This window comes from Lepisosteus oculatus, chromosome 9, assembly GCF_040954835.1.
Source record: "Lepisosteus oculatus isolate fLepOcu1 chromosome 9, fLepOcu1.hap2, whole genome shotgun sequence".
In the NCBI taxonomy this organism is placed as follows: domain Eukaryota; kingdom Metazoa; phylum Chordata; class Actinopteri; order Semionotiformes; family Lepisosteidae; genus Lepisosteus; species Lepisosteus oculatus.
In genome coordinates, this window is record NC_090704.1 from 36,029,012 (window position 1) to 36,054,775 (window position 25,764).

General features: G+C 41.2%; 1 protein-coding gene and 1 pseudogene across 2 annotated transcripts in view; one reads left to right on the plus strand and one right to left on the minus strand.

The window, feature by feature from the left end:
• The window catches only part of llgl2 (LLGL scribble cell polarity complex component 2), a 43,185-nt gene extending 17,995 nt beyond the window's left edge, over nucleotides 1-25,190 (minus strand). For both annotated transcript variants that reach the window (XM_015356705.2, XM_069194479.1), the window contains exons 1-7: nucleotides 24,950-25,190; nucleotides 6,365-6,476; nucleotides 5,299-5,396; nucleotides 3,159-3,240; nucleotides 2,431-2,546; nucleotides 1,548-1,706; nucleotides 160-322 (exon numbers count right to left, since the gene is read on the minus strand). In XM_015356705.2, coding sequence (XP_015212191.1) covers nucleotides 160-322; nucleotides 1,548-1,706; nucleotides 2,431-2,546; nucleotides 3,159-3,240; nucleotides 5,299-5,396; nucleotides 6,365-6,439 — 693 coding nt within the window. In that variant the 5' untranslated portion in view covers nucleotides 6,440-6,476; nucleotides 24,950-25,190. The remainder of the gene's footprint in view (nucleotides 1-159; nucleotides 323-1,547; nucleotides 1,707-2,430; nucleotides 2,547-3,158; nucleotides 3,241-5,298; nucleotides 5,397-6,364; nucleotides 6,477-24,949) is intronic.
• Nucleotides 25,191-25,342: 152 nt separating this feature from the next.
• Nucleotides 25,343-25,421, plus strand: LOC138241315 (U4 spliceosomal RNA; annotated as a pseudogene).
• The last annotated feature ends 343 nt before the right edge of the window (nucleotides 25,422-25,764 follow it).

Below are 25,764 nucleotides of genomic sequence, written 5' to 3' on the forward strand. Positions count from 1 at the left end.
CTTAGGTTATATACATACAGTTAGATTACATACAATAGAGTTACATTAGAAAACCTAATAAAGATAAACTGCTTCAGATAACCCACACACATCAGAAGCGTGCCACAGACAGAACGGCACTGCGCAGACAGATAACCTGTGTCGAGGAGCTTGCGGTACCTGCGTGCCAAGGAAGTGCCGGGTGGCACGGTTCCTCTCCAGGTCCCAGACGACCATGAGCCCGCGGCTGTAGCCAATAAGGATCTGGTTTTCGTTCTGGGGGTTCTCCTGCAGGGCCTCCACACACTCCAGATTTCTGCGCCCCACATAGTCCTCCGGTACCCTGCACAGGGACAGCGAGAGTGATGGATAGAGGTGGGAAGATCGGTGGAGGAAAGATCCTGAGAAATGTTGCAAAGGCCCGTCTTACTTATATGGTGTTCAGTAACCAAAAGACACCATTTCCAGACTGAAAGTTGGAACAAAGGGACACGACAAAACTAGCAACTGCTTATCACACAGATACTCAATGGTGTTTTTATTAGTTTTTTATTTTTTATTACTAATGCTTTTTTTAGGCACTGTTTCAAATGCATTATCTAAATGGTTATTAAAAAAGTGCAGGAACACCCAATTTCAATTTTAATTAAGAAAATGCACTTAAATGGTAAAGGAAAATCAGCTAGCCCAGAAGAAGTTACTCTGAACTCTGGGATTCAAAGACAAGATGACAGGAGGCACTGAGCTGAAATAATGCAATCAAGAATCTGAAAATGAAATGATTAAGAATGATCAAGAAAAATTACTGGAAACTGTTCAAAATTCTCTTTTGCCATTGGAAAAATCAATGACCATTAGGATGGGCACAAGTCTACTGCAGTTTGCCAGCATTAATTAATGCTGCAAGAGTAAATCGTTCAATTAATGGGTCCAAGCTGTCAGAGTGTCTGTGGTCACGTAGACTCACTCAGAAAAATGTTACAAGAAAATCAATATTTTTAGAGTATTTTTTATATTTCTCAATTTCTGTAGTCCTGCCATCTGTGTGATCCAGATGCAATGTGCTGTGTGAACAATACGCAGCTTTTAATCACTTAGGCTTATTGATCGCTTTAATTTAATGGTTTGCATAATTAGAAATTAGTACTCAAGTTTCAGAAATACCCTGCAGTAAAGGCTTGACATACTGTTGCCAGTAAATTTAGCAAACGGAAGTCTGCTCAGACTGTTCTAGGAGCACTTTATCCTCTCTTGCTGTTTAAATAATTTTTAATAGGCTACAGATTAATAACGTACAAACACTGCTTATCATGGGAGTTGTAAACGGTGTTGTAAGTTGTAAACTTAGCCATAATACTCCATTTCCAAACATCTGTTCACTAAAATATACCCGGATGAGAAGAGCTCTGAAGGAGTACGTACTGGGACTCATGCTTATCCCCATCTGAAAAATCAATAGCTGAAAGTGGTTAACAAATTGTTCAGTAAGCATTCAGGCAAAAGGTGGAAATTAAATCTGAAGACACAGCAGGACCTAACCCCAGTCCCTGCAGTGATCCCTGCTGTACCTCTGCTGCACGGCCTCCACACTGATGTTACGCTCCTCCAGCTCCCTGAACACGGGCACCTCCACCACGAAGACGTGCCCACCCTCCGTGCCCAGGAACAGCAGCTCCCCTGAAGAGTGTGCCAGCACTGCCGTCACCCGCGTCACACTGGGGGGGGCACTGCAGACAGTCACACGGAAGGAGACAGGATTATTGCCTGCTGCAGGGGTGCTGGAGTGTCACGGGTTTCTTCAGCAACTCTCAACAGCGTGACGAGACCTGCAATTATGTACTAAGAAAGCAAAGCAGCAGTTCGTGTTCACTTAGAGTAATGCAGGAACGGAAAAAAGTTATCATGGGAGTGAACAAAAAATACAAAGCAAATATTTTTTGCAGTGTTTTCTGTATCATGTGGGAAACAGTATTGATGGAGAGAAATAGATTAGACCCCAAATGCACAACACTTTGTAAATTAATTTAAGATTTTCCAAGTTGAAGCCTTTTACTCATTGGGTGTTGGGAAAATACAAGCTAGTTTCCATGAGAACTTGAATCTACCAAATTTATTCATGACTAAAAATCAATAATTCAGGCACTGGAGTGCAGATTTTGCCTAATAATAGTCTTTTCTTTTTAATTAAGGAGGCTTATTAGGTCTTATGTATAAACTAGAAAGATATGGCGAGAATGTCACTATGAGTCATCACTGACAGTGATGTCTGTGCATGTGAGGAAAAGTATTAGTACATGGATCAGTGTTGACACAGCAAGTAAAGTGTTGGTCTATCACCATCCTGCGAGTGTGTGTCATTGGTGACAATACACTCTTCAAGTTGATCAGAATGCGTGTCAGCAAGGCGTGCACTGTTTGACTGTGTATGAGTGTAGGGCATGAGGGCCTCACCCCGGTGGGCCAGTCAGCGTGAAGCGCCCAACCTCCAGCAACTCTGACAGGCCCTGGTGAGCCCGCAGGGTCCACATGTGGAGGCTGTTGTCATCCAGCAGAGTGACCAGCTCGCCCTGGAGAACACAGGCACACATTGCTCACTCAAAGAGTAACTGGGAAAGAGAGAGATGGGTCGACAGAGGATGTGACAGTAAAGCCACACTGCTCACTGAGATTTGATCTTTGAAGTTTTAAGGTTCATGCAGAACTGGTTGAGCTCCTTTAGCACCCCTAGTATGTCATACATTTTCTATAAGGCTCCATGAATTATACACGTGGCAATACAATGGTAGTAACTCAATGTTTGTTTTAAAAACTACTTTAATCAGCTTGTTTTGTCATGCATTACACACTAAAGTATAACTAAGAATTAAAGATGGTTAAACTAACCATTAACCCCAATCAAGAATAACATGCACCCCAGGGTACGTTCATATGACATTAATACTATAACAGTAGGTTGCTCCTGCCAAATAGTCATCATCATTATTAAAATTTTCCAACCAAGATTTCTGTTCTTACTTAGGGTAGACTCATTTTAAAAACAAAGTTCCAAAAAAACAAAAATGAGTCATTCCTTTTGTTTTAGCTTGTGCCAGTTAAGTCCTAAAATTCTTCTGCACGGGATTTTAAATTTGCTGGTTTCATCAACATTCACTGCTGAACAACAGCTGTAGCCTACTTGCCTGATAGGGGAGGAAATGTATCTGTGTGACAGCGGCGTTCTCCTCATGCAGCCCCATGAACTCAACGCCTGGAGCTCCATATCTGGCGGATTGCAGTGTTAAGTAAAGTCTGGATCTACTTGCAGAGAAAGTCCTCATTTGTGAGTAAGTGCAGTCTGGTTTTGAGCTCAAGCATAAAACCAGCCTCAGATAAGAGCACGCCAAGACGAAAGCAGTTAAATATTCAATATTATTCATTGTGCTGTATTCACTACCTGTTTCGAGCAACACTATCCAATGTGCTAATACATTTATTAAACTTTATTGCTGAACTGTACCTATTGAATTTAGAATCAATGCAGTTTTGTTCATAATACCATATTCAAATCATTAGAGATTTTTTTAATAAGTAAAACATGGAAACTTATTTCTGAAGCTATGAAGACTTTAATGGAATAGGTATTCATATCCTAGCCTTAATTAACCTGAATGCTTGCAAGGACAAACCAGTCATATAAGGATAGTTTTACCATTACTTTCAACAATTAAATATGCAAATAGCATTGTTGGAAATGGGAGGGTCAAAGCAAGTAAAACAAGTTTTTTCAACAAGCAATTTTCAACCTGCATTTGCTTATCAAATATCACCTTATCAGCAAGGTTTTATTTTGCTTTTATGTAAGAAAGAAATTCAAAGAGGTATTTCAGATCTGGAAATGCAGGCTTTTCAAAATGTTTTGAAGAAATTAACCCCCAGACTCAGAGATGGGGCATTCTATAAGGTTACGATATAGATTGAAGGGTTCACATTTCTATCACATATAAAACCATTGGCAGAACAAGTCACAATCAACCATTGCTTTTGTTATAAAAGAGAGTGCCTGACCGCAGAGTTCCCAAAGAAAGCACCAGCCAGTTTCCCTCTGTTAAGAGGCCGCAGGTATTCAGACAGGTTCCCCTGCATTGTGTGAGTAATGCAGACACACCCCCTGCTCTCAGAATTCACAGCAGTGACAGCCGACATGCTAGACCCAGGGATTTGCACAATCCCATGGGAAAATACGCACAAAAAGACAAAGCCAGGCATGAACACAAAGACGCACTCTGACGTACACCAGCGTGTATTCTTCAAGTCACACAGAAAACGGGCTTGGACCTTTTCGGCATCCAAATTTTAGATGTGTGGACATTATCCCTGGTGACACCCCAGCCTTCCACACTCCCCAGAAGTAATTTTCATAAACTTGTCTTGAATAACCTGCAAACTATACAAGATATTATGGAATTTAAATTCAGAATTTCTCCATCAACTAAAAAGCACAAAACATCACCATAATGGATTCCTTATGTTCATTAATAATATTTAATAATTATTTAATAATAGTAAATTAAGTAGAAAAGTGTGAGATTTAATAAGTCTCTTTTCTAACAGCATAACAGATGATAAAGCAATGTGAGAATGAACTAAACGTAAGATTAAATACCATTTTATTTTATAGGAATTAAAAACAAGTTGAAAGGGATCACATTAAATAATGTCATTGTCCCCTCCCAGGAAGAATATCAGCCGCTTGTCAGATTGCTCAAACATTAACATTCCTGCACTTCTATGTAATAGTTTAAAGCATGTCAAGCCTACATATACACTAATATAGCCAATGGCAAAAAACCAGAAAAAAATGCTAACACCTTAGGTACAATTTGCTCACAACTAAATACCTACATGATTTCTAAGCTATGCGATCCAGAGGTTACACAATTTCCTAGGCTCAAGCCCCACCTTTGACCAGGGTAGGTGTGCTACCTGGTACAATTTAACCTTGTTGTGAAACCAATTTTCCACTAGGAGAGACTCTGCAGCCATTGGCATATAATGACATTAACGCATTGTCAACTCCATAGTCTCTGGACGCTATTTACATAAAAGCCCGATAAATGACTAAAGAGTCACATTACTATTGTAAAAGTCTTCCACACATTCCAGTTTGGAAAACCTAAATCCTCCTCTCTTTGCATTATAGCACATATATACTCCCGAGATGAACGTTGAGGAATAATCAAAGCTACACATCGTCCAAGTTGGGACAAATATTTACCACGATTACACCTTAGCTGAGAGCAAGGCCACACACATCTGCCTGTGGTGTGCATTTGTGGATACAGTTTGATGGCTCCTGATCGGGTTCCGATGGCCAGGAGGTCCAGGCTGGGGCTGTACCCGAGGGCGCTGGGCTGGTGGGGGAATCCATGCTCCACAGTCTGCACATGGATGAGACACGGGACAGAGTGAAACAGAGAAAAGTCAAGGAAAGCTATGAGAGAACGGATCCATCAGTGAGCATGTTAAAACATTCCAACAAGTCTGAGGACGGCAGCAAAAAGAGCAAAAATGAACCCAAATATGCTGGTTACGTCTGACAGGGCTTTAATAATATTAAAGCAATGAGAAAAAAACCTGGCAGGAATTGGTTACACCTGCCATGGCAGAAAGACAAAGATTGTTCTCCTCCCAGCAGCAGGTAGCCTCATACTCTGCAGAGTACACCAGGTGAAATTTTCACTGCTCCTCTCTGCATCTTGTGCAAAAGACATCACTAAAATCACCATCACAAATCGCTAGGTTTCCCTGAAACACTCAGTGTTGCGTTTTATAAAAAGCTGAGAAATAGTGTGCAAACAGTTACTGAACTGGCTGTGTGAAAAACAAGGACTTCATTTCTCTTTCCAATGAGATCCCTCCTCCCCCCCCCAGTTTCAGAACTTAGAGATCAGATCACCATGGGGAGGCATGAGGCAGGGCAATCTCAGAAGATGCACCTTGTGATACACACCTGTAAATCCCACAGATTTAAACCAGCTCTCAAAAAGAGGCATCCTAGTCCAGGTCCTGGTAACCCAACCGTCTTTTTATTCCAATTGAATTTTTTATTTAATTGCACCCCTTATTTAACTTAGTCAATTAAATAAAGCAGTACAATTAATTTGCTAATCAGACATGGTAGATGCGTTATTGTCTTGCAAAAGCGATAATGGGCACATTTGGTTCAAGTGTTTGCTTTGCACGTTTTTTCCTGCTATAGACATCCTTGGATAATACAGTCAAACCACTCTAACTGCAAACATCAGCAGTATAATCAAGAACTGAAGGGGAAGCAGTAATTGTTTTCACATGGTGGGGAGGCTGCAGTGTTGTTACTGCTATACAGCAGGTCGTCCAGGCCTTGCACCTTATTGAACTGGTAGAGCTCTTGTTTGAGGCGGTCTCGGTGGGATTCCTGACCGTGGCGACGGAATTTCTTCATCCTCCCTCCCCGTTACCCCCCCGGCAAGCTGCGGATCCTGGGACAGACAGACAAGGAGAGAAGGAAAGGGACAGTCAGAACATGCATTCAGTTCTATATCCGTGAACCTGACCCCTTTCAACTGTGGCAACAGATCATGATCTACCGTTCTGGTCCTGCAAGATCTTCATCCATTCACAACTTGATTCCAGATCTTTAAACAAACCCAGACACATGTTTTGATTAGGTTCTCCGCCTATTTTTGGATAAAAGTACTACAGTGTATGTATGTCTGAGTGTGCTCTAAAAATCCAGCAAGTGTTTTATGTTTCTTTAAATTGTCAACAGATTAAGGCTGTGGAGAAATGATAAACTAGTCCAATTAAACCTTAAACGGATGAGTTTAACATTCCAAGGTGAAAAGCAGTTTATAGCATATGGAGACACAAAACCTGCTATATTCCAGACCCTGAGGACCAGAACTGGGAACCCATGCATGAGGAGATTTATCATATATTCATAATTAAAGAACTTCAAAGTCACAAAAGGAAAAGTGTGAAGTTATTAATTGCAGAATTGTGCAAGAAGATTAGAATACAATAGTTCAATTACTTACATGAAGCAAAAATATACGTCTTAAAGAAAGTTTGATTTTTTTCAGCCATTGTACAGAAAATATTTTGCAGGTTTCTGGAGATGTAACCTAATTAAATGACTTCTGTTGACTCAGATGGTCACAGCAGGCCATGAACACACTACTGGAATGAATATACCTATATTTTGAAACGCCCAGCTTCAAAAAATCTTCAAATAGATATGTACTATGTGATAGTGTATAGAGGCTGTAATCCACTCCAGGTTTTGCAAACTGTAGACTGAGGCAAATATCATTCATTATCATCATCTTTAGCACCACATCTGTTGATGCAAATGTACCTAAAATAAGGTTAAAATCTTGAAACACACAAGATCTGTTACTGGCTTAAACAAAAAATCTCCAGTCTTTTCATTCTGAATGAGCTCACTGCAGGTCATTCAATGCCTCAAGCATTGCAGTCTTACACATTAGATACTTGTTTGATTGCCCAGTCGTGGAATTCAAAGCATCAGTGAGTGTAGCACAGCTTTATTTGGTTCTGCTTAACTTCACAGAGGACATGAGGTTATCAAAACACAAAAAACACCATCTGATTTCCTATGGCATTGAGTTCACTTAATTAAAAGAAAATAATCCTGTCATGGACCCTATGGAGGAAAAAAAACTAAGTAGAATCATACCTTTTTGGAAAATCCAAGAATAATTTTAGGACACTATCATATTTAATCTATCTGGACATTTGATTTGGACTGCAGCACAGATGTTTTGAATTGGAGTTACATATGTACACATAGCTACTGAATCAATCTGGTCCATTGAGAATGGAAGTCAACATTTGCCACTTTGCTCTTTTTCAGTTTTTTTGCAATGTGAAACCACATGCATGCCAGGAGGCAAAGAATACATGTCAAATGATGACCAACCTCTAAAATACCCTAACTTGCGCAAGTGCTTCACCGCAGTCACACACACAAAACACAAACGTGATGTACTGCTGTAGCACGTGCGTGAACGAGCATAAAAAGTCAAATTACTAAATTCTTAATAATAATGGCTCTTTTGTGTTGACAATGTCAAATTTTCTCACTCAGATCGTATGGTAAGAGGTCACATTCTCAAGAATGTTGAAAGCATAAAGATGTTGTGGTTAGATAGGTACAGCAAAAAACATTTTACTTTAACATTTGGCTTCTATGCTCTGGGTAGCACCTGTGAATTTCCTACAAAAGGACAGAGCTCTCCACAGGAACACACAATGCCTTCTACTGCTTTTTCAATTTTCTTATGTAACCAGAAAAGTAACAGTAAGCAAAGCTGGTGGAACAAAGTGTTTTATGCGACGGACACTATTTCGTTCTCACGGAGATGTCGACTCTAGTGAAAAGCAAAAGAGATCACAGGGCCCTGGGGAAAGTGCCAAGAAGAAATAAACAGACTTGAAAAGTTCAAAGAATTTAAATGATCTTTTCTGGTATGCAACGAACACAGACAGAAAAACGAAAGTGAAGCACTAAATACATCTAAACCTTAAATGGCTCAACCTTAGGATTCTAAGCACTGTAATAAGCACGTAGGTATAATTACACCCTAACAGCTTTTAAGGGGAGTTAACTGTTGTAAGGCCAGCCACAATGACCTTCCAGTTAGTGGGAATTTAAGTTTTCTGAACAAAGCTAGTAGCACAGTGTTGGAGTTGTGAGTACTACTGTCTTGCAGCTCTGGGCCCCTGGGTTCAATTCCAGACCTGGGTGCTATCTGTGTGGAGTTTGCATGTTTGCCCCAAAACATACTGGTAGGTTAACTGGCCTCGAGAAAAAACTTGCCATGGTGCGAGTGCGCGTTGCAACGACTGGCAATCCTGTCCAGGGTGTAACCCCGCGACCCTCCGTTTCTCCTTAGAAAACAGACGGAGGACCAGAAAGACCACAGGCTTAACAACCACCAGAAAAACCTGAGAATGCGAATGAAAAGCACAGGTGGGTCCTGTACCAAAAACAGATTTATTTTTTTACAGAAAGATTATAGAGTGGAGGGAACAAAGCAGAGGAATAATATTGAAGTAGATTCTCGGGGAGCCCCCAAAACACATGGAATTGAGACTGTTGTGAGAACAGTGAAACCACGAAGAAACATTAACAATGTGGCCACCGCTAATATCCTTCTCTACTGGTAATTGACATTTATATCCTAAGCATTAAGACCATTTGCTCTGTGATGGTCACACATTACAAATAGAGCTCTCTGACTCTACTGCAAACTGAAAGACACTCATGAGAAATGAAAACCAAAAATGCCTGCCCAGGTTGAACATAAGGAAACTGATCAAATTTTGGGGGAACTGCACATTGTGACTCATCTGCTCTCCCTTCATTTAGACAGCAGTGAGGGTGGGGGAGTGACAGGTCAGTACTGGACTACCCTAAAGGCCCTTTGGTCTCCTGCAAACAGGGCAAGAATTCCTGTGCTGCTTGTCAATAATAGCTGATGGATTAACCTGGGCTGCTACAGTAGTATATTGTGACAGCGGAAAAAAAGCACATAACACCTATTGTACATCACAGAGCAGATGTAGGTGTAGATATAATTAGAATGAGTTTAATGTTTTAAATATTTATATGGAGCAAGGTAAACTAGGACAAGATTTTGAGAGATTTTAGACATGAGTCATGTTGCTTGTGGTATTAATTTCTGGTCCTCAAGAGAAATTATGTCTTCTGGTTTTCAGTCCATTCGGGTCTTTTGAAAGTGTGAATCAGCTGTTTATGTTACCACTGGTGCCATGACTTTCAGCGGTGCGGTGGCTCTGTGGTTAAGGATCTGTGCCTGTGGCTGGAAGGTTGCCGGTTCGAATCCTGCGGCAGGTTGGGCCCCCGAGCAAGGCTATTAACCCCAACTGCTTCAGGGGCGCTGGATAAATAGCTGACCCTGCGCTCTGACCCCAAACTTCTCTCCCTGTCTGTGCGTCACATGGAGAGCAAGTTGGGGTATGCAAAAAGGCAAATTCCTAATATAAGAAATTGTATATGGCCAATAAAGTGATCTTATCTTATCTCCCCGATGATTAAATCAAAACTGCAAAAGGACCTGTAGCTCTCCCAAACCAGGTGAATATCACTGGTCACCATCACACCTCAATTCTGCAATTACACATAATGAAGCTATCATGAATGAAACAGATAGTCTAACATGCAAGAACAGTTTATAAAGGAGAGTGATTAGATCAAACAGTACCACCAAGCTACAGAGACAAATGGGAGCAGTATTTCAAAGAATATTGAAATCAACAGTGCTATCCATATAGACCAGGTGTTACAACATTGTGCTCAGATCATACACATTATGAAATCAGGATAATCAAACAAAACCCTACACTAACACCAAGAAAAAGTTCACATTATAAGATTCCTTCTTATCAACCAACCGTAACAGGGAGATGCAGTGGAATGTATGATTCCTGCACACCAGACAAACTGATCTATGCCTTATCATAGATTAGCACCTGGTACAAGAATGAATTCTAAACCCGGAATCAAACAAGTGCAACTTCATACCAAAGGAAAAATGCACCAGGTGACAGATCTACTGTGACTTCCTGTAAAGAGAATAGCAAACCCACAAAGTACTGGACTACAAACGTCCTTCCTCTTGACGTGCATAGCTAACTTCCCTTCTTTCAAGCAGAGGTGCTTTGAAACAGAGGTGCAGGTGCCTGTGAAAGAGATCTTCCTAGTGATGCCTTTCAGCTGCGACGTACGCCCCGGCTTTCTCGGGAATAACTTACCCTGCAACCCCTGTTGCCACTTGTTCAAGTTTCACTTCCTCCGACAGCAAGAACAAACATGTCCAATCCATTCCAAAAGCAATGGGGAGATTACAGCACAGCCAATGCTCGGCCCATTCCAGCCAGCTCACAAGAACTTTCCTGGCACAACCCTCACTAATATTTCTTATTACGAGTCATCACTCCTGGCAATAGCACTGGAGATGCATGACAAGCCAATTAGGCTTAATCACCATTCACCATTGCGGGGTTTCCGCTCGCTGAACTGGATGTGGACACAGGAAGCTGCAGGAAGCTAGGGAAGATGTCCGCTTTGCTACACACATGAAACTTGCCTCCAGTTTAGTGTACCGTGGGGTGCAATGGACTTCGGTGACAATATGCAACTTACAACTCGGGGCATTGCATCATTTCAAAAAGGTATGGCACCTACTGCTGTGCTTGAAAACAAACTGACCCTCCAATTATTTTCCCCCTTTATGCCCACCAGCTTGGAAAAGAAAGACACAGAACCACTCCCTTGCAAGCTCAGGAGCAGAGGGCTGAACACACCCCGAGCGCCTTCTTGCAAGGATGAGCCAGTCTGAAACATCAAGAATTAGAACATCTCCAGTAAACAGACTGCAGCGGGCACAATCCAAGGCACAATTGGAGCACTTTGTTCTTTTATTTGCATGGTTTCCCAACAGCCGTGTAAATTTTAGCCTGTGCCAAGTGCCGAGATCTACCACACCAACAGCAATTATCAAGCAGAAAAAAAAGTTATATTTATAACTATAGTTCCAGATCTCCAAGGTCACTGTGTAATGACTCTATGCTTGAAAAGGTAATTTCACACTGCCCATGTCCACATCGGATTTTGCCACTGGAGTCTCCCGTGCCAGAAAACGTACCCTTCCCTATTGCAAGAAGGAGAGGTATTTGTACTGCCATATGGGGTGAATACACTGAAGTGAAACAGACAAAGAACTGGCCTGTGATCAACACAGGTTAAAAAGTTCATATTTACACCTGAGCAGCCATGTGACCTTCATGCTATAGATCAGCAAAGAGCAATGAATTTTGGGATGTTTCTCAAACAGCAGGTTGAAAAACCCTGGACTTGTTCTCTTGCCGTCAGTGAAATCTACGGCTTCTCTCCCTCAAGTTGTAAAACAAAAGCCCTGTGGGACCAAACATGGGCTTAGAGTTTTCAGCAGTAATCACAGGAAGATACAATTAACTCTAGAAGATATTTCCCTTTCACGGTAACTCTACCTTATTGAATATCCCATAGGGCTTCAATCATAACATGTTCATAGCAAACCACTTGTTCCAGAAGAAAGCTCATTTTGGATGAGACTCATCTTACATCATTAATATCCCTACCCTAAATTAGGGCTATGGTATGGATACCTATTTTCATAACTCGACAGAAGGCCACTAAGTTGTAGAAATAAATAGGCCTACACTCCATGTCTTACTACATATCTCCAGTATTTGTTTCTTACAATGAATTTAATAAGATACATATTCATACTTCCTGTTTGCAATTGTATGCCCTAAAATGTCATTTCATATTACAGAAGTTTCATCAGGGTTGTAAAAGAGAAGAAGCCCTTAGCTCAACTGATGTATTTGGTTGCTAGAAACATATTCGATTCAAGGATCTCTTTCAGCCTCTTCTTGATGGATCTTGCAGAAATTGGTTCCTACAATGTAGCCGGGCTGTTTGTTCTGGACTCCTACAACCTTTTGTGTAAAGAAGCACCGATTTCAGTTTCAGTGTCCTTTAGTGCTGGTTTCATTATTGGTGCTACAATACTCCTCCAAACTGGCTTTGCAAATATCTTATTGGATTTTTAGTTTTACTCCTAACAGACTGAGATGAAATGGCCAGTTGAGACACTGTACAGTATCTAACTGCATGAAGGAATGGAACAGTATCATCATTATCATTAACATAACTTACAATTCAAGCTAAACATGGGCATGTTAAAAATCATCAAAAAGCAACCCAGTAAAGATGATGAGAAAAAAAGGTACTGACCATTTATATTACAGGATTTAAATTAAATTAACACAAAATTCACAGTCACTCACTTATCTTACTCAAACTCTCCGAAGACATCCATTTCCCATCTTTCTAGTTATTGTGATGCACTATGTTTCTGCAATAGCAGGAAATGGGATTTCTGCCAAGGTAACTAGGGCATCCCAATTTGACAGTTTCTAGTCGTTCATTAACTCACACTATTGTAATCAGTCCCAGCACTGTTTCACATGGGTGCAAGAATAAAAATATGCACAACACATGAAATGATAAAACATCTGTCCAATGTAACTAACCTGCACAATTCATTATACATAACTGGCATTACTGAACACTGTTAGTGCTCAATGAAACTATATTTAACCCTTACTTAGGGGAGAAATAAACTTAGAGAAGTGGAAAGGGGCTCACTGGCACCATAATAATGGAATTGTAAATCAACACATTCTGCTATTCTGGGTGAAGAACATCTGAAATGTTACAAACCAGGGGAGATTTATAACCTCATTCAGCTCATCAAGACCATTTGTCACTAGTGGTGAACTGATTTTAGGATTTCATCCAGCCTTTTCTTGAGAGAAGCCAGATTATCTATCAGCTTCAACAACTTGATTGGGTGGCTTAACCCTTTGGGAAAAGACACGCCTCCTGTTCTCTTAAAATGGACTTCCACAGTTTCCACTTGTTCCTGTTTCCCTGTGCATTGTGAAGATCACTGTGTTTCTGGACTGTCTGTGCCTTTGAGGTTTTAAATGCTTGTATCAGGTCCCCTGACTTTCTCTGTTCAAGGCTAAAATGGTTCAGTTCTTCAGTATGTCAGTGTTAGACATTCCTTCAAGATCTCTAGATGAATGTCACAGCAGCAAATTATTTTCTACTGTATAACACGGGAACCAAATTGCACAAAATATTGTAAATCAGGTCTTACTAATGCATTAGACAATTTTAACATTCGTGGTTTCAATTCTACACTTCTAAATTCTAAACTATACATTCTAACGTTGCCCTTCTTATTTCTTTCCCATTTTATATAGAAGATATATCAACAAATATGTTTTTCATATAAAGCTTCTTGTAGCTCAGGGTTTCCCCATCTTCTATTAGTGTTGAGCAGAGAAACATGTGGAATTCAAAACTTTTCATTTAAAAAGCTTTTTCATGCTGTGAATTTCGCACGCAAGCCCAGTCTCTTCCCGCCTGCAGCAGGGGAAGAGGCGCCAGCAGATGTGATTCAGCCTCGGCAGCCACTGAACTTGGGCCCAAGGTCACCGTGAGCCCAGGCAACAGGCAAAGCTGGGCCCTGTCACATCGGGCAGACACAAAACTGGCTAAGGAAAAAACTACATTGGAAATCGGTCATATTGTCAAAATAAAAGGAGCAGAAATTCCAAAACCTAGCCGGGCTGAAATGCATTTGGAAACAGAAAGAGAGGTAGGGCATTCAGGGTCAGAAATGAGGTGGGCCTTTGGGAAGCTTCCCCTAGTGACTCAATGGCAGTGTGCCCATTGCTAACCAGACTCGTGGGCAATGCATTGCTGAGGCTAAAATTGGGCAGCAAAACAAATAAAAGCTCACGCAATGGAAAAATAAATATGCAGAAGATTCAGTGTGCCTGAAATGAAGAGGCCACACCACATTCCTCACAATGGGTGAAAGAAATGACCATGGAGACATATCGCTGTCTGCTCTGTGTAGGATTTCAAGTCCTACAAAACTGAACTAGATAGCAATGGAGGCACATAATTATGTGGTTTTGCATACGGAGTAACAAGCCAATTCGGATCTTGCGAACAGTCTTCAGGGAACGAGGAAGACAAGCAAGAACCGCTCACGTCTTGAGTGAGGATATACTGCAGATAATGACGGTATAATCAAGCCCAAGTTTAAATGATCAGTTTGGTGTGCTGTCCGCAAAACCGGCCATACCGCAGATGATTAATAAAAGATTTATTGTTAAAAGGTTTTCAGGACCGTGTTTAAGTGGCGCCGAGGCTCCGATCTGGAAAGAAAGCTCACTCTGTCATGCTGGTGGACACGTGAGCCGTCCCGCTCCAAACACTGGGGGGTCTTATTGTGCCCTTCACTGCAGGACCGTCCCAGAGAGAGCCGGCCAGCCACTCCTTTCACACGCCTGGCCGGCCCACGCAGAAAAACCTATTCAGGATCTGATGCGAAGTGGAAAATGTTCTGTGCAACTGGCTCGATACCAAAACCTGAATAATGGTTAAAATCTTTGGAGATTTTTTTTGTGGTGGGGTTTGTAAAAACTTGTAGGGCCAGTAGCCCTGACCATGTACTTCAGCAGATTTTAGAGAACACAGGAAGCATAAAACTTGTGGCCTTAGAAGAATGAAAACATTGAGCTTCCACACACACAAACTACTTTGTTTTTGACCAAATGGGCCAGATGAGCCAAAAGGCCTCCTCGCCTTTGCATCCTGTATATTGTTATGAAAATGTATCTTTAATTATATTCAAACTCAGAAAATTTAAGGTGTGTCAGAGTTGTTCCCCTTTTTCAAGGGATACATTGCCAACCAACGTTTCCTTTCAGTCAGACCAGGGGGTTGGGTTGAACTCTTGACATTTCTTGCCATTTTTGAGGGGCTCTTTAAAATTAGTTGCAACTTCTGTATGGTGTGTTAAAATTGCTAGTGAAATTACAAAAATCAGCAACGTGTCTGTTTTAACTCCGGCAGAAAAAGTTAATTTCATATGTGCATTAATCAAAACTTCAGAAACAGTGGACACAAAGAACAATAAAAAGTAGAATTGTTTAGCTAATTAGAATTATATAAAACTGATTTAATCCTGACATCAAGCCAATTCTTATCTATAGCATATTTGCTGGTGGTTTCTAGCTCTCCCAAAACTTCTTGTTCCCACCATAAAAAATCTGCCATCATGCAGCCTTGTGGTTTTGGAAATTGCAGCTGTTGAATGAGTCAAGTGTTTTCTCACCCCGGCCTGATGATTGGTACGTCAATTGGTGGATTTTAAATTAACAAGGTGATACCTGCAAGACTAAAAACAATGGCGCAGTGAAACAACGCATCCATGCAACCAAGCAACTCCTTCAGGGGATCTATGTACAGAAAGATTTGCTATCACTCCAGAAATAGAATAACAACACATATGGTACTTGCACCTCTTTTTAGACTGTGAAAATTGTGGTCTACCTGCAAAAATATAGAATGTTTGTTAGCCAATGAGGACTCAACTAAAAACAAAAAGCAGATGAAAAGGCCAAGACAGAATCAGGGCCAGTTATGTTACTGTCCAGCTCTGTGCTTGTTTACATAGACCATACCACAGCCTCGCAGGAATTTCAAAGCAAGCAAGAAAAACGAGAAAGAAAGATGAATTGGCATCTTAAAAAAATTCCTTCCTCCTAGCCTTACGTTACACTGTGTAAATCAAAGGCCTTTCCACTTCAGAATTACCCCTCCACTCCCACATGACTTCATGACTCTAAAACATGCTCTCAAAGAAAGCTTCTACGCATATGGTTTGTAACCAAATTCTCAGCATATACAGGAGATAAGAAAAGAGTGTTGCAGGTACCAGCTTGTCCAGATGAGGAACAGAAACCCAAATAAAGGACTTTCACTGTTCCATAACTCTCAGGAGTGTTGGTCTTTCTTCCAATGAATAGTTCGGGGAAGAACAGTGTGTAGGTTTTTTTTTTTAAGAGTCATCCAAAAATTATCTCGCATCAAAAAAGAAAATACAACAACCCTGTAAAGGAAATCCCCCTGTTAGTTTAGGGGACTCTTCAGAAACACTGTCAAGCCCAGAAAGAGTTAAAACTGAATCTTGCTCGCACACAAAAACACACGTAGAAAACCAGTTCGACCAGCCCGCACAGACCACAGGCAGCACAGCCAGGGAGATGATGTTGGCACCTCCTTCTGCCTTTTCTATCCTTCAGCCCTGCTCACAAAATCTCAGGCCCTCTGCGAAATTCACAGCAGCATTTTCCTTCCCTACAGTAGAAGCCAGGTAGCTCAATCACCAAGCTGGGAGGGTCCAAATCAAAAGCTCAACGAGTCTCACCAACTCCTAGGTGCACTGGACTAGTGTCTGTCTGTAGAGGAAGTGCTGTGCAGCTTTAAGTCGGCGTCTTCAAGCAATATCCGTTTCCACAGACGGTGTTTAGTGTTCTTATTGCAAAAGGTACTCCCACACAAACAAACAATACACCTCGCCAAATACTACAAAGACTACAAAGGAACAGCCAACAATAATACAATTACACAGTTCTCGAGCATCTCAATCTTGTTGTGTATGTTTTCAATACTATACTTCAATGTGGGTTTGTAATATTAATTATGAAAGAATACAGATGTCTTCCGGGAGCCTTAAAACAAACCTCCTTTTGTCTTGAAGCAGACTTCTGATTAAAAAAAAGTTAGCTGTGGAGGTAAGGTTTTCATCAATTCACTTTTCTGTAAATTCTGCAGATTACACACAACTGTTTTTGTTACGAGCACAACCAGTTAGAGCTATGGAAGTAATACATGAAAAATGCCAAGCCCCAGACTCATTTGTAACACTAGATAATCTTAACCCTAGCAGCATGATGCCAGTTTTCATACTGTTGCAAATGTGAGCGTCATCCAGCCAACTGCACAAGCCTCCGATCCCAGCTAAAAATATAAAAAAGCAGCCTCTAATGTCTTGCATTTTCTCTTCTCAAAGCTGTGGTATTAAAGTTAGGACTCTCTATGTTGCAAACATAAACCTTAGGTTTAAGGTTCACAGAGTTCACAAAAGGCAAGGCCTGAAACTCAATATGCAACACGGGCAACTGTTAAAAGATCCTACCAATAGTGGTATCCCGCAAAACTAGAATTATTGTCACTGCTAAGCCACAGACGGGAGAAACAAGGAGAACTACTTAATACTGAAACCATCCACGTGGGTACAATTTCAGAATTGCACAATTCTAGCAGAAAATGAACATGGGAAAGAGGTCACTAAAGACGTTGTTGGTCTTAAGACTCAGAGCACCAGATGACAGTGGGATGATCTTTCAGAGGAAGCACAAGGGCACACCTGAGGATTCGCCCAGTACTGCTCTCCGGCTGGCAGTACAGTAGGGGGCTGCAGTGCTACCCTTCACATCAATGGAGAAACGGGACACCCCACGTTCATTACTTTCTGTCAAGGGGTGTGCCTGAAGCAGGCTTTTAGTTTTGAGGGGACAGACACAGCTTTCTTGTGTAATTTTTGGGGAAAAAAATGCTTGGTCATCTACCTCGAATTCAGGCCAATGTCAGCAGAAACCCAATTAGTTCATTAAATAACAGGAGAATCCAGGTCAAACCCTGAGAACTCGTAAGTAAAGGCATGAAGAACAAGTGCAGGAATCCAGTTTCATTCACCCCTACAGCAAAAATACAGTCCCTCATTGCTCCTGTGTATCATAACCAGATGGATTTGCATTGCCTGCAGAAAACTTTATAACGCAAGCTGCTTTTTAATCCACTAAACATAAAGGACAAGAATACCTGCACGTCACTTGTACCTAAGGCAACCAAATGCAGTTATGATTGTACAGTTTCTGTCCTGCAATCGTTTTCTTTACTACAATATTATATTTCTCAGAAGAACAGTATTTAGAGATCCATCAGGATATGTGCTTTACCAAATGAAATGGCTGACAGGGTGCAGTTGCACATGAACTGTTTGGGGTGGGGTGATTGTTTTGTGATGTCATTTTGACTAAAAACCTGGAGAAGGCTCCAGAGCCGAAATATTGCGTTTTCTTTCTTTTCACATGGAATAAACCTTGTTCCTTTGAGGCCCATTTCTTGCTTTCAACATAAACAGAGGGTGGTACAGAAATAGAGAACTTTCACTGTTATAACACAGATTACAATGCTTCCTATCATATGTCACAAAATAATTTAACATTCCCAAGCTTAGTTCAATGCTAAACGTGACAGTTTACTAGCCCACACATTAAGATGGTTTTCAATTATAGGATCAATTAATGATCATGCAGTACAGCTAATAAGTTAAGCTTTGGACTCTAGAGTGGTTAAATCACTAATGGAGTCTGTACAAGAGTGTGTTGTAATATCTGCAATTTACCATACCATATACCATTTACACTTACCATATAGGGTTGAAATAAGCAGAAGAGGCCCATCCGTCTTCACAGGTTACTAACTGTTATAAATCAATACCAAAATCTTGTCCAGTTGCACCTTGAAAGAATGAGCACTGGATTCAAAGACTTGGCTGGACAGGTTATTCCAGACACCCATGACTTTTCTTTTAAAAGAGCAGCCTGTTTTCTTCACCATATTTTCTAATGTGCCAAAACCATTTTAAAATTAGCTTTAGTTCAAAAACTAATCCAGGAAAGAAATGATTGATGCACATACTGCAGGTATGATCAAAATACCTTGGACAAGACAGAACAGAGTTGCCTTAAGTATATTAATTGCTTGGTTTATTATTAACTAACAAATGTTCTCATTTTTTTTAATGGATTGAGGTTCTTGAGGACCGGGTTTGGACAACTTTGATGCAAGTACAGCTAAACTATATTGGGAACGGCAGTGGGCCCATTAAACATCCCTGTGGAACACTGCTAACATGGCCAAATAAGAGGTTTCTCCTCTTGATACGATTAGAACTAAATGGTGGCAGAGGATGGTAATACAGTCACCCCACCCCCCACTTAGGCATACACTTCCAAGACAAATTGGTTAACTGGTCATTAATGGGTTTATAAAACAGTGATTCTATTATTTAAATTAAAAGGACTGAAAATACTTTCAGAGATTAAGACACATCATCAATGACCTAGGCATATTTTCCATCCATCCATCAATTTTCCAACTGCTTCATAGAGTTCAGGGCTGCAAGGAAGCTGGAGCCTTACCTGGAAACACACTGATATAGACACACACACCATGGCCAGTTTTCCCCAGAAGAACCCAAGACCCCATCGATGCAAGACAGCCATGCTAACCACTGTGCCACCCACTGATTCTTCAAACATTTAAAAGTCTCTACCATACCTTCCTGTGTTTTAAAAACTGTTGAAAAGCCCAACTTATGTCAGAACCATGCAAGACCCAGCCACTCAACTCCTCGTTTAAACAGCTTCCCGTTTTACCAATCTCTCACTTCTGTAAACTTCCCAGGACAAAGATAGCATTGTTCCGCTCCAGTTAGCATCAGTCAACCAGGTGACAGGTAATCATACTGTTATTGTCTTGTGCAAGATCAGGCAGCACAAGAGCCATGTGCGACCACACCACATGCAGTAAAAGGTATGCCAATTTTATCAAAGGCAACCAAATTCTTGCCCAAAATTTCCAATACACTGCCAATTATGAAAACACGATTTGGTGTTTTCTCTGGTTTCCTTTGTTAAAATGTCTCTATACCACTCACCTTGGAGGCTCATTTAGTCTTCATGGTTATTCTGACCTACCATTGTAACCCACAAGGGAAAGAGGCTCAACTGAGGATGGGTGTTCTACATAATCCTATCTATTCTCAGTGAAACTTATCAGTAGAGGTTACACATTGATCCCTGAAGCAGCAGAAAATATCAACTCAAAGATGCTTGAGTGTAAGTCATGCAATCCTATCATCTAAAGTGAGTAAACTTTCGACACTGGTGCCAATCGCAGTAACTAAGTAACTTGGCAATCTGAGCTGCAGCAGTTTACTTCAGTCCAGACAACAACGTTATTCTTTCTGTTGCCCATATCAAATCGTCTCTGCGGCATTCAGCTCCCGATAGAAGGACTAAACATCAAAAAGTGTCCTTGCCCTGACTGGGTCAATTATGCTGGTAGTCCTAAGAGGACAGACGATGTGGAGGCCAAATGGTCTGCCAATCACTCTCACTGCAGAAGTTTCAGAGAACCAGCTCCTCAGTCAATGCAGTTAGAACATTAAAAGAACAGTCAATAGGGTTCTTAACAGGTACCACTCATGTTTCAAAATACTATGTTTTCATACTATGAAAGACCCTAAGGGCTTGACTTGTGACACAACCTGTTCTTTAATTTCATGAGCTCTGTAGATTGAGCCTTAGTCCATCTGAAACTATGAACAACCTATGACGCAAATGGGAGCTTTGACAAGACCAGCACAAAACAACTGCTAAGAAGCACCAAAGCATATCATTTTTATTTTAAAATGGAAATACATGCCAACTTGAGTCAATAAGAAATTGAAGACAAATAAGCCATAGACACTTTCTCACTATCTGTGACCATAAACCCTTACTTAGGATCTCAAGGGGCGATACTATTAAACACACCCACAGCATGATTCACTTCTCACATTTCACACTACTCACTCGTCTGGGTGTCTTCCTATTCAATGACAGAGCAACACTGACACATTTTCCATGGCACTCTGCTTCTACAAATTCAATTTTTCCCCCCCCAAAAGAATTTATAAACTTCCTATTTGGGATCCAGCAATCTGACTTTGTCGTACACAATTCAGCCTTCCAAAATCTGCAATCCAAATTGCTGAAGAGAGAAGCCGTCACTCTGAGACACAGAGTTTAAGCATCTTGAAATAATAATCCAAATCTCAACATGTCGCACGCTGCAGTATGCGGAAAAGCCGGAGTAGCTCGGTTAAAGAATGTAATTTTTTTCCGATTTCAGAGAACAACCCTCTGCCTTTGATCAGGCTCAGCACACAACCACCACCAATACTTAAGGACAGAGGTCAATTCAAACCAGGCTAGTGAAAACTCAAGTCCACTTTTAAACAGAACACAATCTAATAATCTAACGCCTAACCCTAGACCAGACTAATATTATTATGCGTTCAAAAGCAGTCTTAAACTTAGTAAAGTCACCATTTTAATCTGAATTAACAATCACCAAACTCTGCACTGCAGAACATGTATTTATTGAAGAACTATATATTGGTGGTCTATATCTAAAACAGTTACCAAACTATAATTTGATACATCGACTGAATGTGTTGGTATTTTAAATTAATCTACAGGGATAACAAGCACTTAACTACCACTGGCTGGAACATCAGTATTCAAAAAACACAGAACCACTTACAAAAATGTAAATGTTAGGAAAAGCGAAAATAACCTTTTACCTCATCCACTTTGGATAGTGTTAATACTAAGGTTTTGCCGTAATATGTATACTTGTACAGATATTTTTACATAATCTGAATGAAATAAAAGCACTAAAAATGGTTGTCCAAGAGACACAGTAGGCTCTGTGCAGAAGAAATGTGGGTGTCATTGGTTGCACTTTAAGCCGCAAACCCCCTACACCAGCAGCAATCAGAGCTGCATCATGCTCAGCCCCAGCAGGTAAACCCTCCTCACGACAGTGTGGGCTTGGGGCAGTGACCAGGCACGCCCCCACCAAGGGCATCAAGGTCTTATAGTGCTTAGAGACTTAGAGACACTGTCCAGCTGCAGAACTTGCCAGGACATAACGCGTATCCCAGGGGCATTCCTAAAGGCACATCTGAACTCACTTATAAGTTTTCTTTCTTCTGACCTACTGAATGCAATCTTGCATGAGCTGTAACCCTCAAACAGTGCCTCTACCAAAATGCCCTTTTATATAGTTAACTAGGCATATTACAGCATATGCAACAAGTAAGAGTAAACCTGCTGTTTCTTGCCGCAGTTACACTACCATCACAGTAACCAGGAACTAGGCTTTAGCAAAACACTCACTCATGTTTTTATACCCCTAATTCTATTATGTGGAAGATACCATTACAACTGACTTAAGAAAGGTCTGTGAACCCTCTGCTAAATTGCTGAAAGGTCTGTATTGCATGAAAGCATTAAACTCCACAACAGATCCTAGGTCTGCAGTGCACTGTTATGGTTGCAGGTATGAAGTGTGATTTATTTCTATAGAAATCATCAATCATAGTTATATATAATAAATGATAGTAGTTCAGGTGGGTAGCTGCGTCAGCATGCGTAGGCTGCAAAGGAACAAATAATAGGTTTATTCCATGCTGAAAAAAAGAAGAAAGAGAACAACGTTTCGTCCGTGGAGCCTTCTTCAGGTGTCAGAAGACCTGAAGGTCTATAATAAATGATGCCTGCCTCCTATGCACTGCTTTCTGAGCCACTGCAGGTTTTCTGATTTTCAGGCTGTTGTATAATACAAAGCATCATGGGGTGCAGAGAAGTCCCGATGCAAGAGACAATGGCAAGTGTAGGCCGGATCAAAATATAAAGCTTGTGCAGTGTATGTACTCTTTGCTTCGCCATCCACTTCCAGAGGCACTGAGAACCCCACAGGGGACAAACTGCTGAACAGCAGGTGTCCAAGGCAAAAATAGGCATTCTAGGGTGGAAAAAGACAACTGACTCAGCACTCCGGTCACCTGACACTCCACAGCCGCCATCTCCTTCAGAGACAACGCTGTTTGACCGCACCCAGGTTAAATGACAAAAGAAGCGGGATGCCCCTCTGTTTGGGCTGGTAACCAGGGTGGGCACCCCCACCTCAGCAAGCAGGAAATGCAGGATTCGCTACGAACGGGCGATACCCATTGAAAACAAGCCACAGCGGCCAAAGACAAAAAACCAAAGCAGCAGGTTGTTTTGGCCCAGTGTCTCTCACGGTTACGCACAATCTGTATTTTAAATTAAAAAAACATTTTGCACAGGTTTCTAAAAAGGGGACGTAACCTGTCACGCATTAAAGAGCTACTTTTAGTCCAGCAATGCACACTAACAGCCCATGATCCAGCTGGTTAATGCGAATCTGATTTTTTTAATCTATAACTTTTTCCCCCAACGTTAAATAATACAAAGAAGCAAACCCATCCAAGGAGACACAGGAACAAAAAAAACACACAAAACAATGGGCTGCCAGAGGTAATTACACATTTGAACATCAAGTTAACATGTTTTACATACATCAATTGTGTTTTTGCCTTGTTAGTTTTCAAGTTTCAATGGGGCTTAAGTAGCAATATTGCTTTTCCACCTATTAAGCATTAAAGGAAGGAAGAACATTAGACCATTTTGTTTGATATCTGTGATGTGATATCTGCCCAGTATTACTAAAATATAAAGGAAAATATTCCTTTTCCATACATCTTGCAAACTATAACAGAATATGAAGTTCGATAAATCTAACATTCATATGTAAATGTTTGAAGATAAAGTTTTGCAAATCTATCCAAAACTATATATATATACCGGTAAGGAAATGCTTGGGTGGCGTGGTTATTGAACAAACGGATGAGGTCATGCTGTTACTGCCTACCTCCAGCATGTTACCTGCAGTTAGGGGCGGGTGCCGTTTCGCTATGACGTCTCTCCCCCCCCACCTCTCAATTACAGCTGGTGGACATCCGGGGATGTCGAAGCAGGGGGTCGTCATAACCCACCACCCACCGATACATGTATGATAGTAACGAGAAAAACTCACTCATCTCCTGCTCCCTCCGCGTTCGTTTCCCTATTCTAAGTTGAGCACCTGCATGGTCGGCATGCCTCGCCTGATTTCTGCTGGTCATCCCAGTTTCTCCTTTTCTTAGGGTTGAATTATTTGAAACTCACATTAATACCAAAAATAACACTTTCCCCTCTGGGTAAACACTACCTGTAGTTAAGACTCCTAACATTCGTCCATCTTTACAACCCGTCAGAATGGAATTCGATATGCTTGTGATTTTTTACCAACCCATGCAACTTTTTGGGTAGACGTTTCTCGCTTACATACATTATTATATACTCCTTGTCTTTCAGGTCAACAACTGGGGTAGACTCCTCACAAAAGTAACGATGCCTACCACTCATGTGCCTAAATTATTTTAATTCCTTTTAATACTCTCTTCGGAAGAGAACGTTTTCAAAGAAATCTATCCCTACTGAGAAAATGAGTGTTTGCAGGTGGATTAGGGCGGTTCTTCGTACAATTCCCCACTCCTTCTGTTAACGGTAACCAGATACTTCTTACGGAGTACCCCGCTACCTGTATGCAGACAACCCTGAGTTTTCGCTTCTTGCTGGATGCCCGCCATATATCCAAGAACAACTTTCGACCCACTGCATCCCGACCCACAAGTTTCACCTGTGGAGGAGGAAACACTGCTGCCGTGGCCCAGCAAAAACTCACCTGGACCTCGACTGCGTTTCCCCGGGGCCAAACCAGTTACTTTCGCTCCTAAAACCTGCGGGTCCTTGCTGAGGCCTTCTCCAGGTTTCTAAAATCCAAAGCCGCGTCCCTGTGCCCAGTCCCACTTCCTCCTCCCAAGTATTCCCTGGTGTTTACCCCCTTCGTTACTTTCCCAAACTGCAGCCTCGATATTTCCTGCTGCCCTCTCCCGGGTTCAGCTGTCTGTTCTCGGTGACTCACCTCGCTCCGCCCCTCCCCAAGAGCCTCTTTCCGGGGTTTTTTTCCTCCTTATGGGAGGGGACATCACTTATTCATGAAGTTTCGGGGACTCCCTACAATTTCTAGGCAGCGATCCACAATTTGAAGTGAAAACCTCCCTCCAATACCGAAAATTGTATTGCACAGTGGCGGTATCGTAGCCTATGAGGTTTAGCCGAGTCGCGATTATTGCTAGTTGAAAACTTTTATTCCGTTGAACGCTCAGATCCCCCCGAAAGAATAGAAAAAAAATCTCATTTGCCTGCTGGTTTTGAACTCCCACATTAAGGTACCGGATTCAAAATGTAAAGTTATTCAAAATTGTACTACGTTTCGACGTGTTTTGCTTTTCTCGTTTTTTCGTAAGGGACAACAAGGGACAGAAGGCTGATACGTATTTTACAAGATTGCAGTTGTAAGTAAAACAAATGTAAAGTCTTTCAAAAACAGTAAAAGTGATTTTTAATTGGCGTTGCCCATTGTCGGTGTTTCAGCAGCATGCTTACATAAGGTGTCGTGGTTTAAGATCGTATTCGACTGTTGAGGAAACTCTTTTG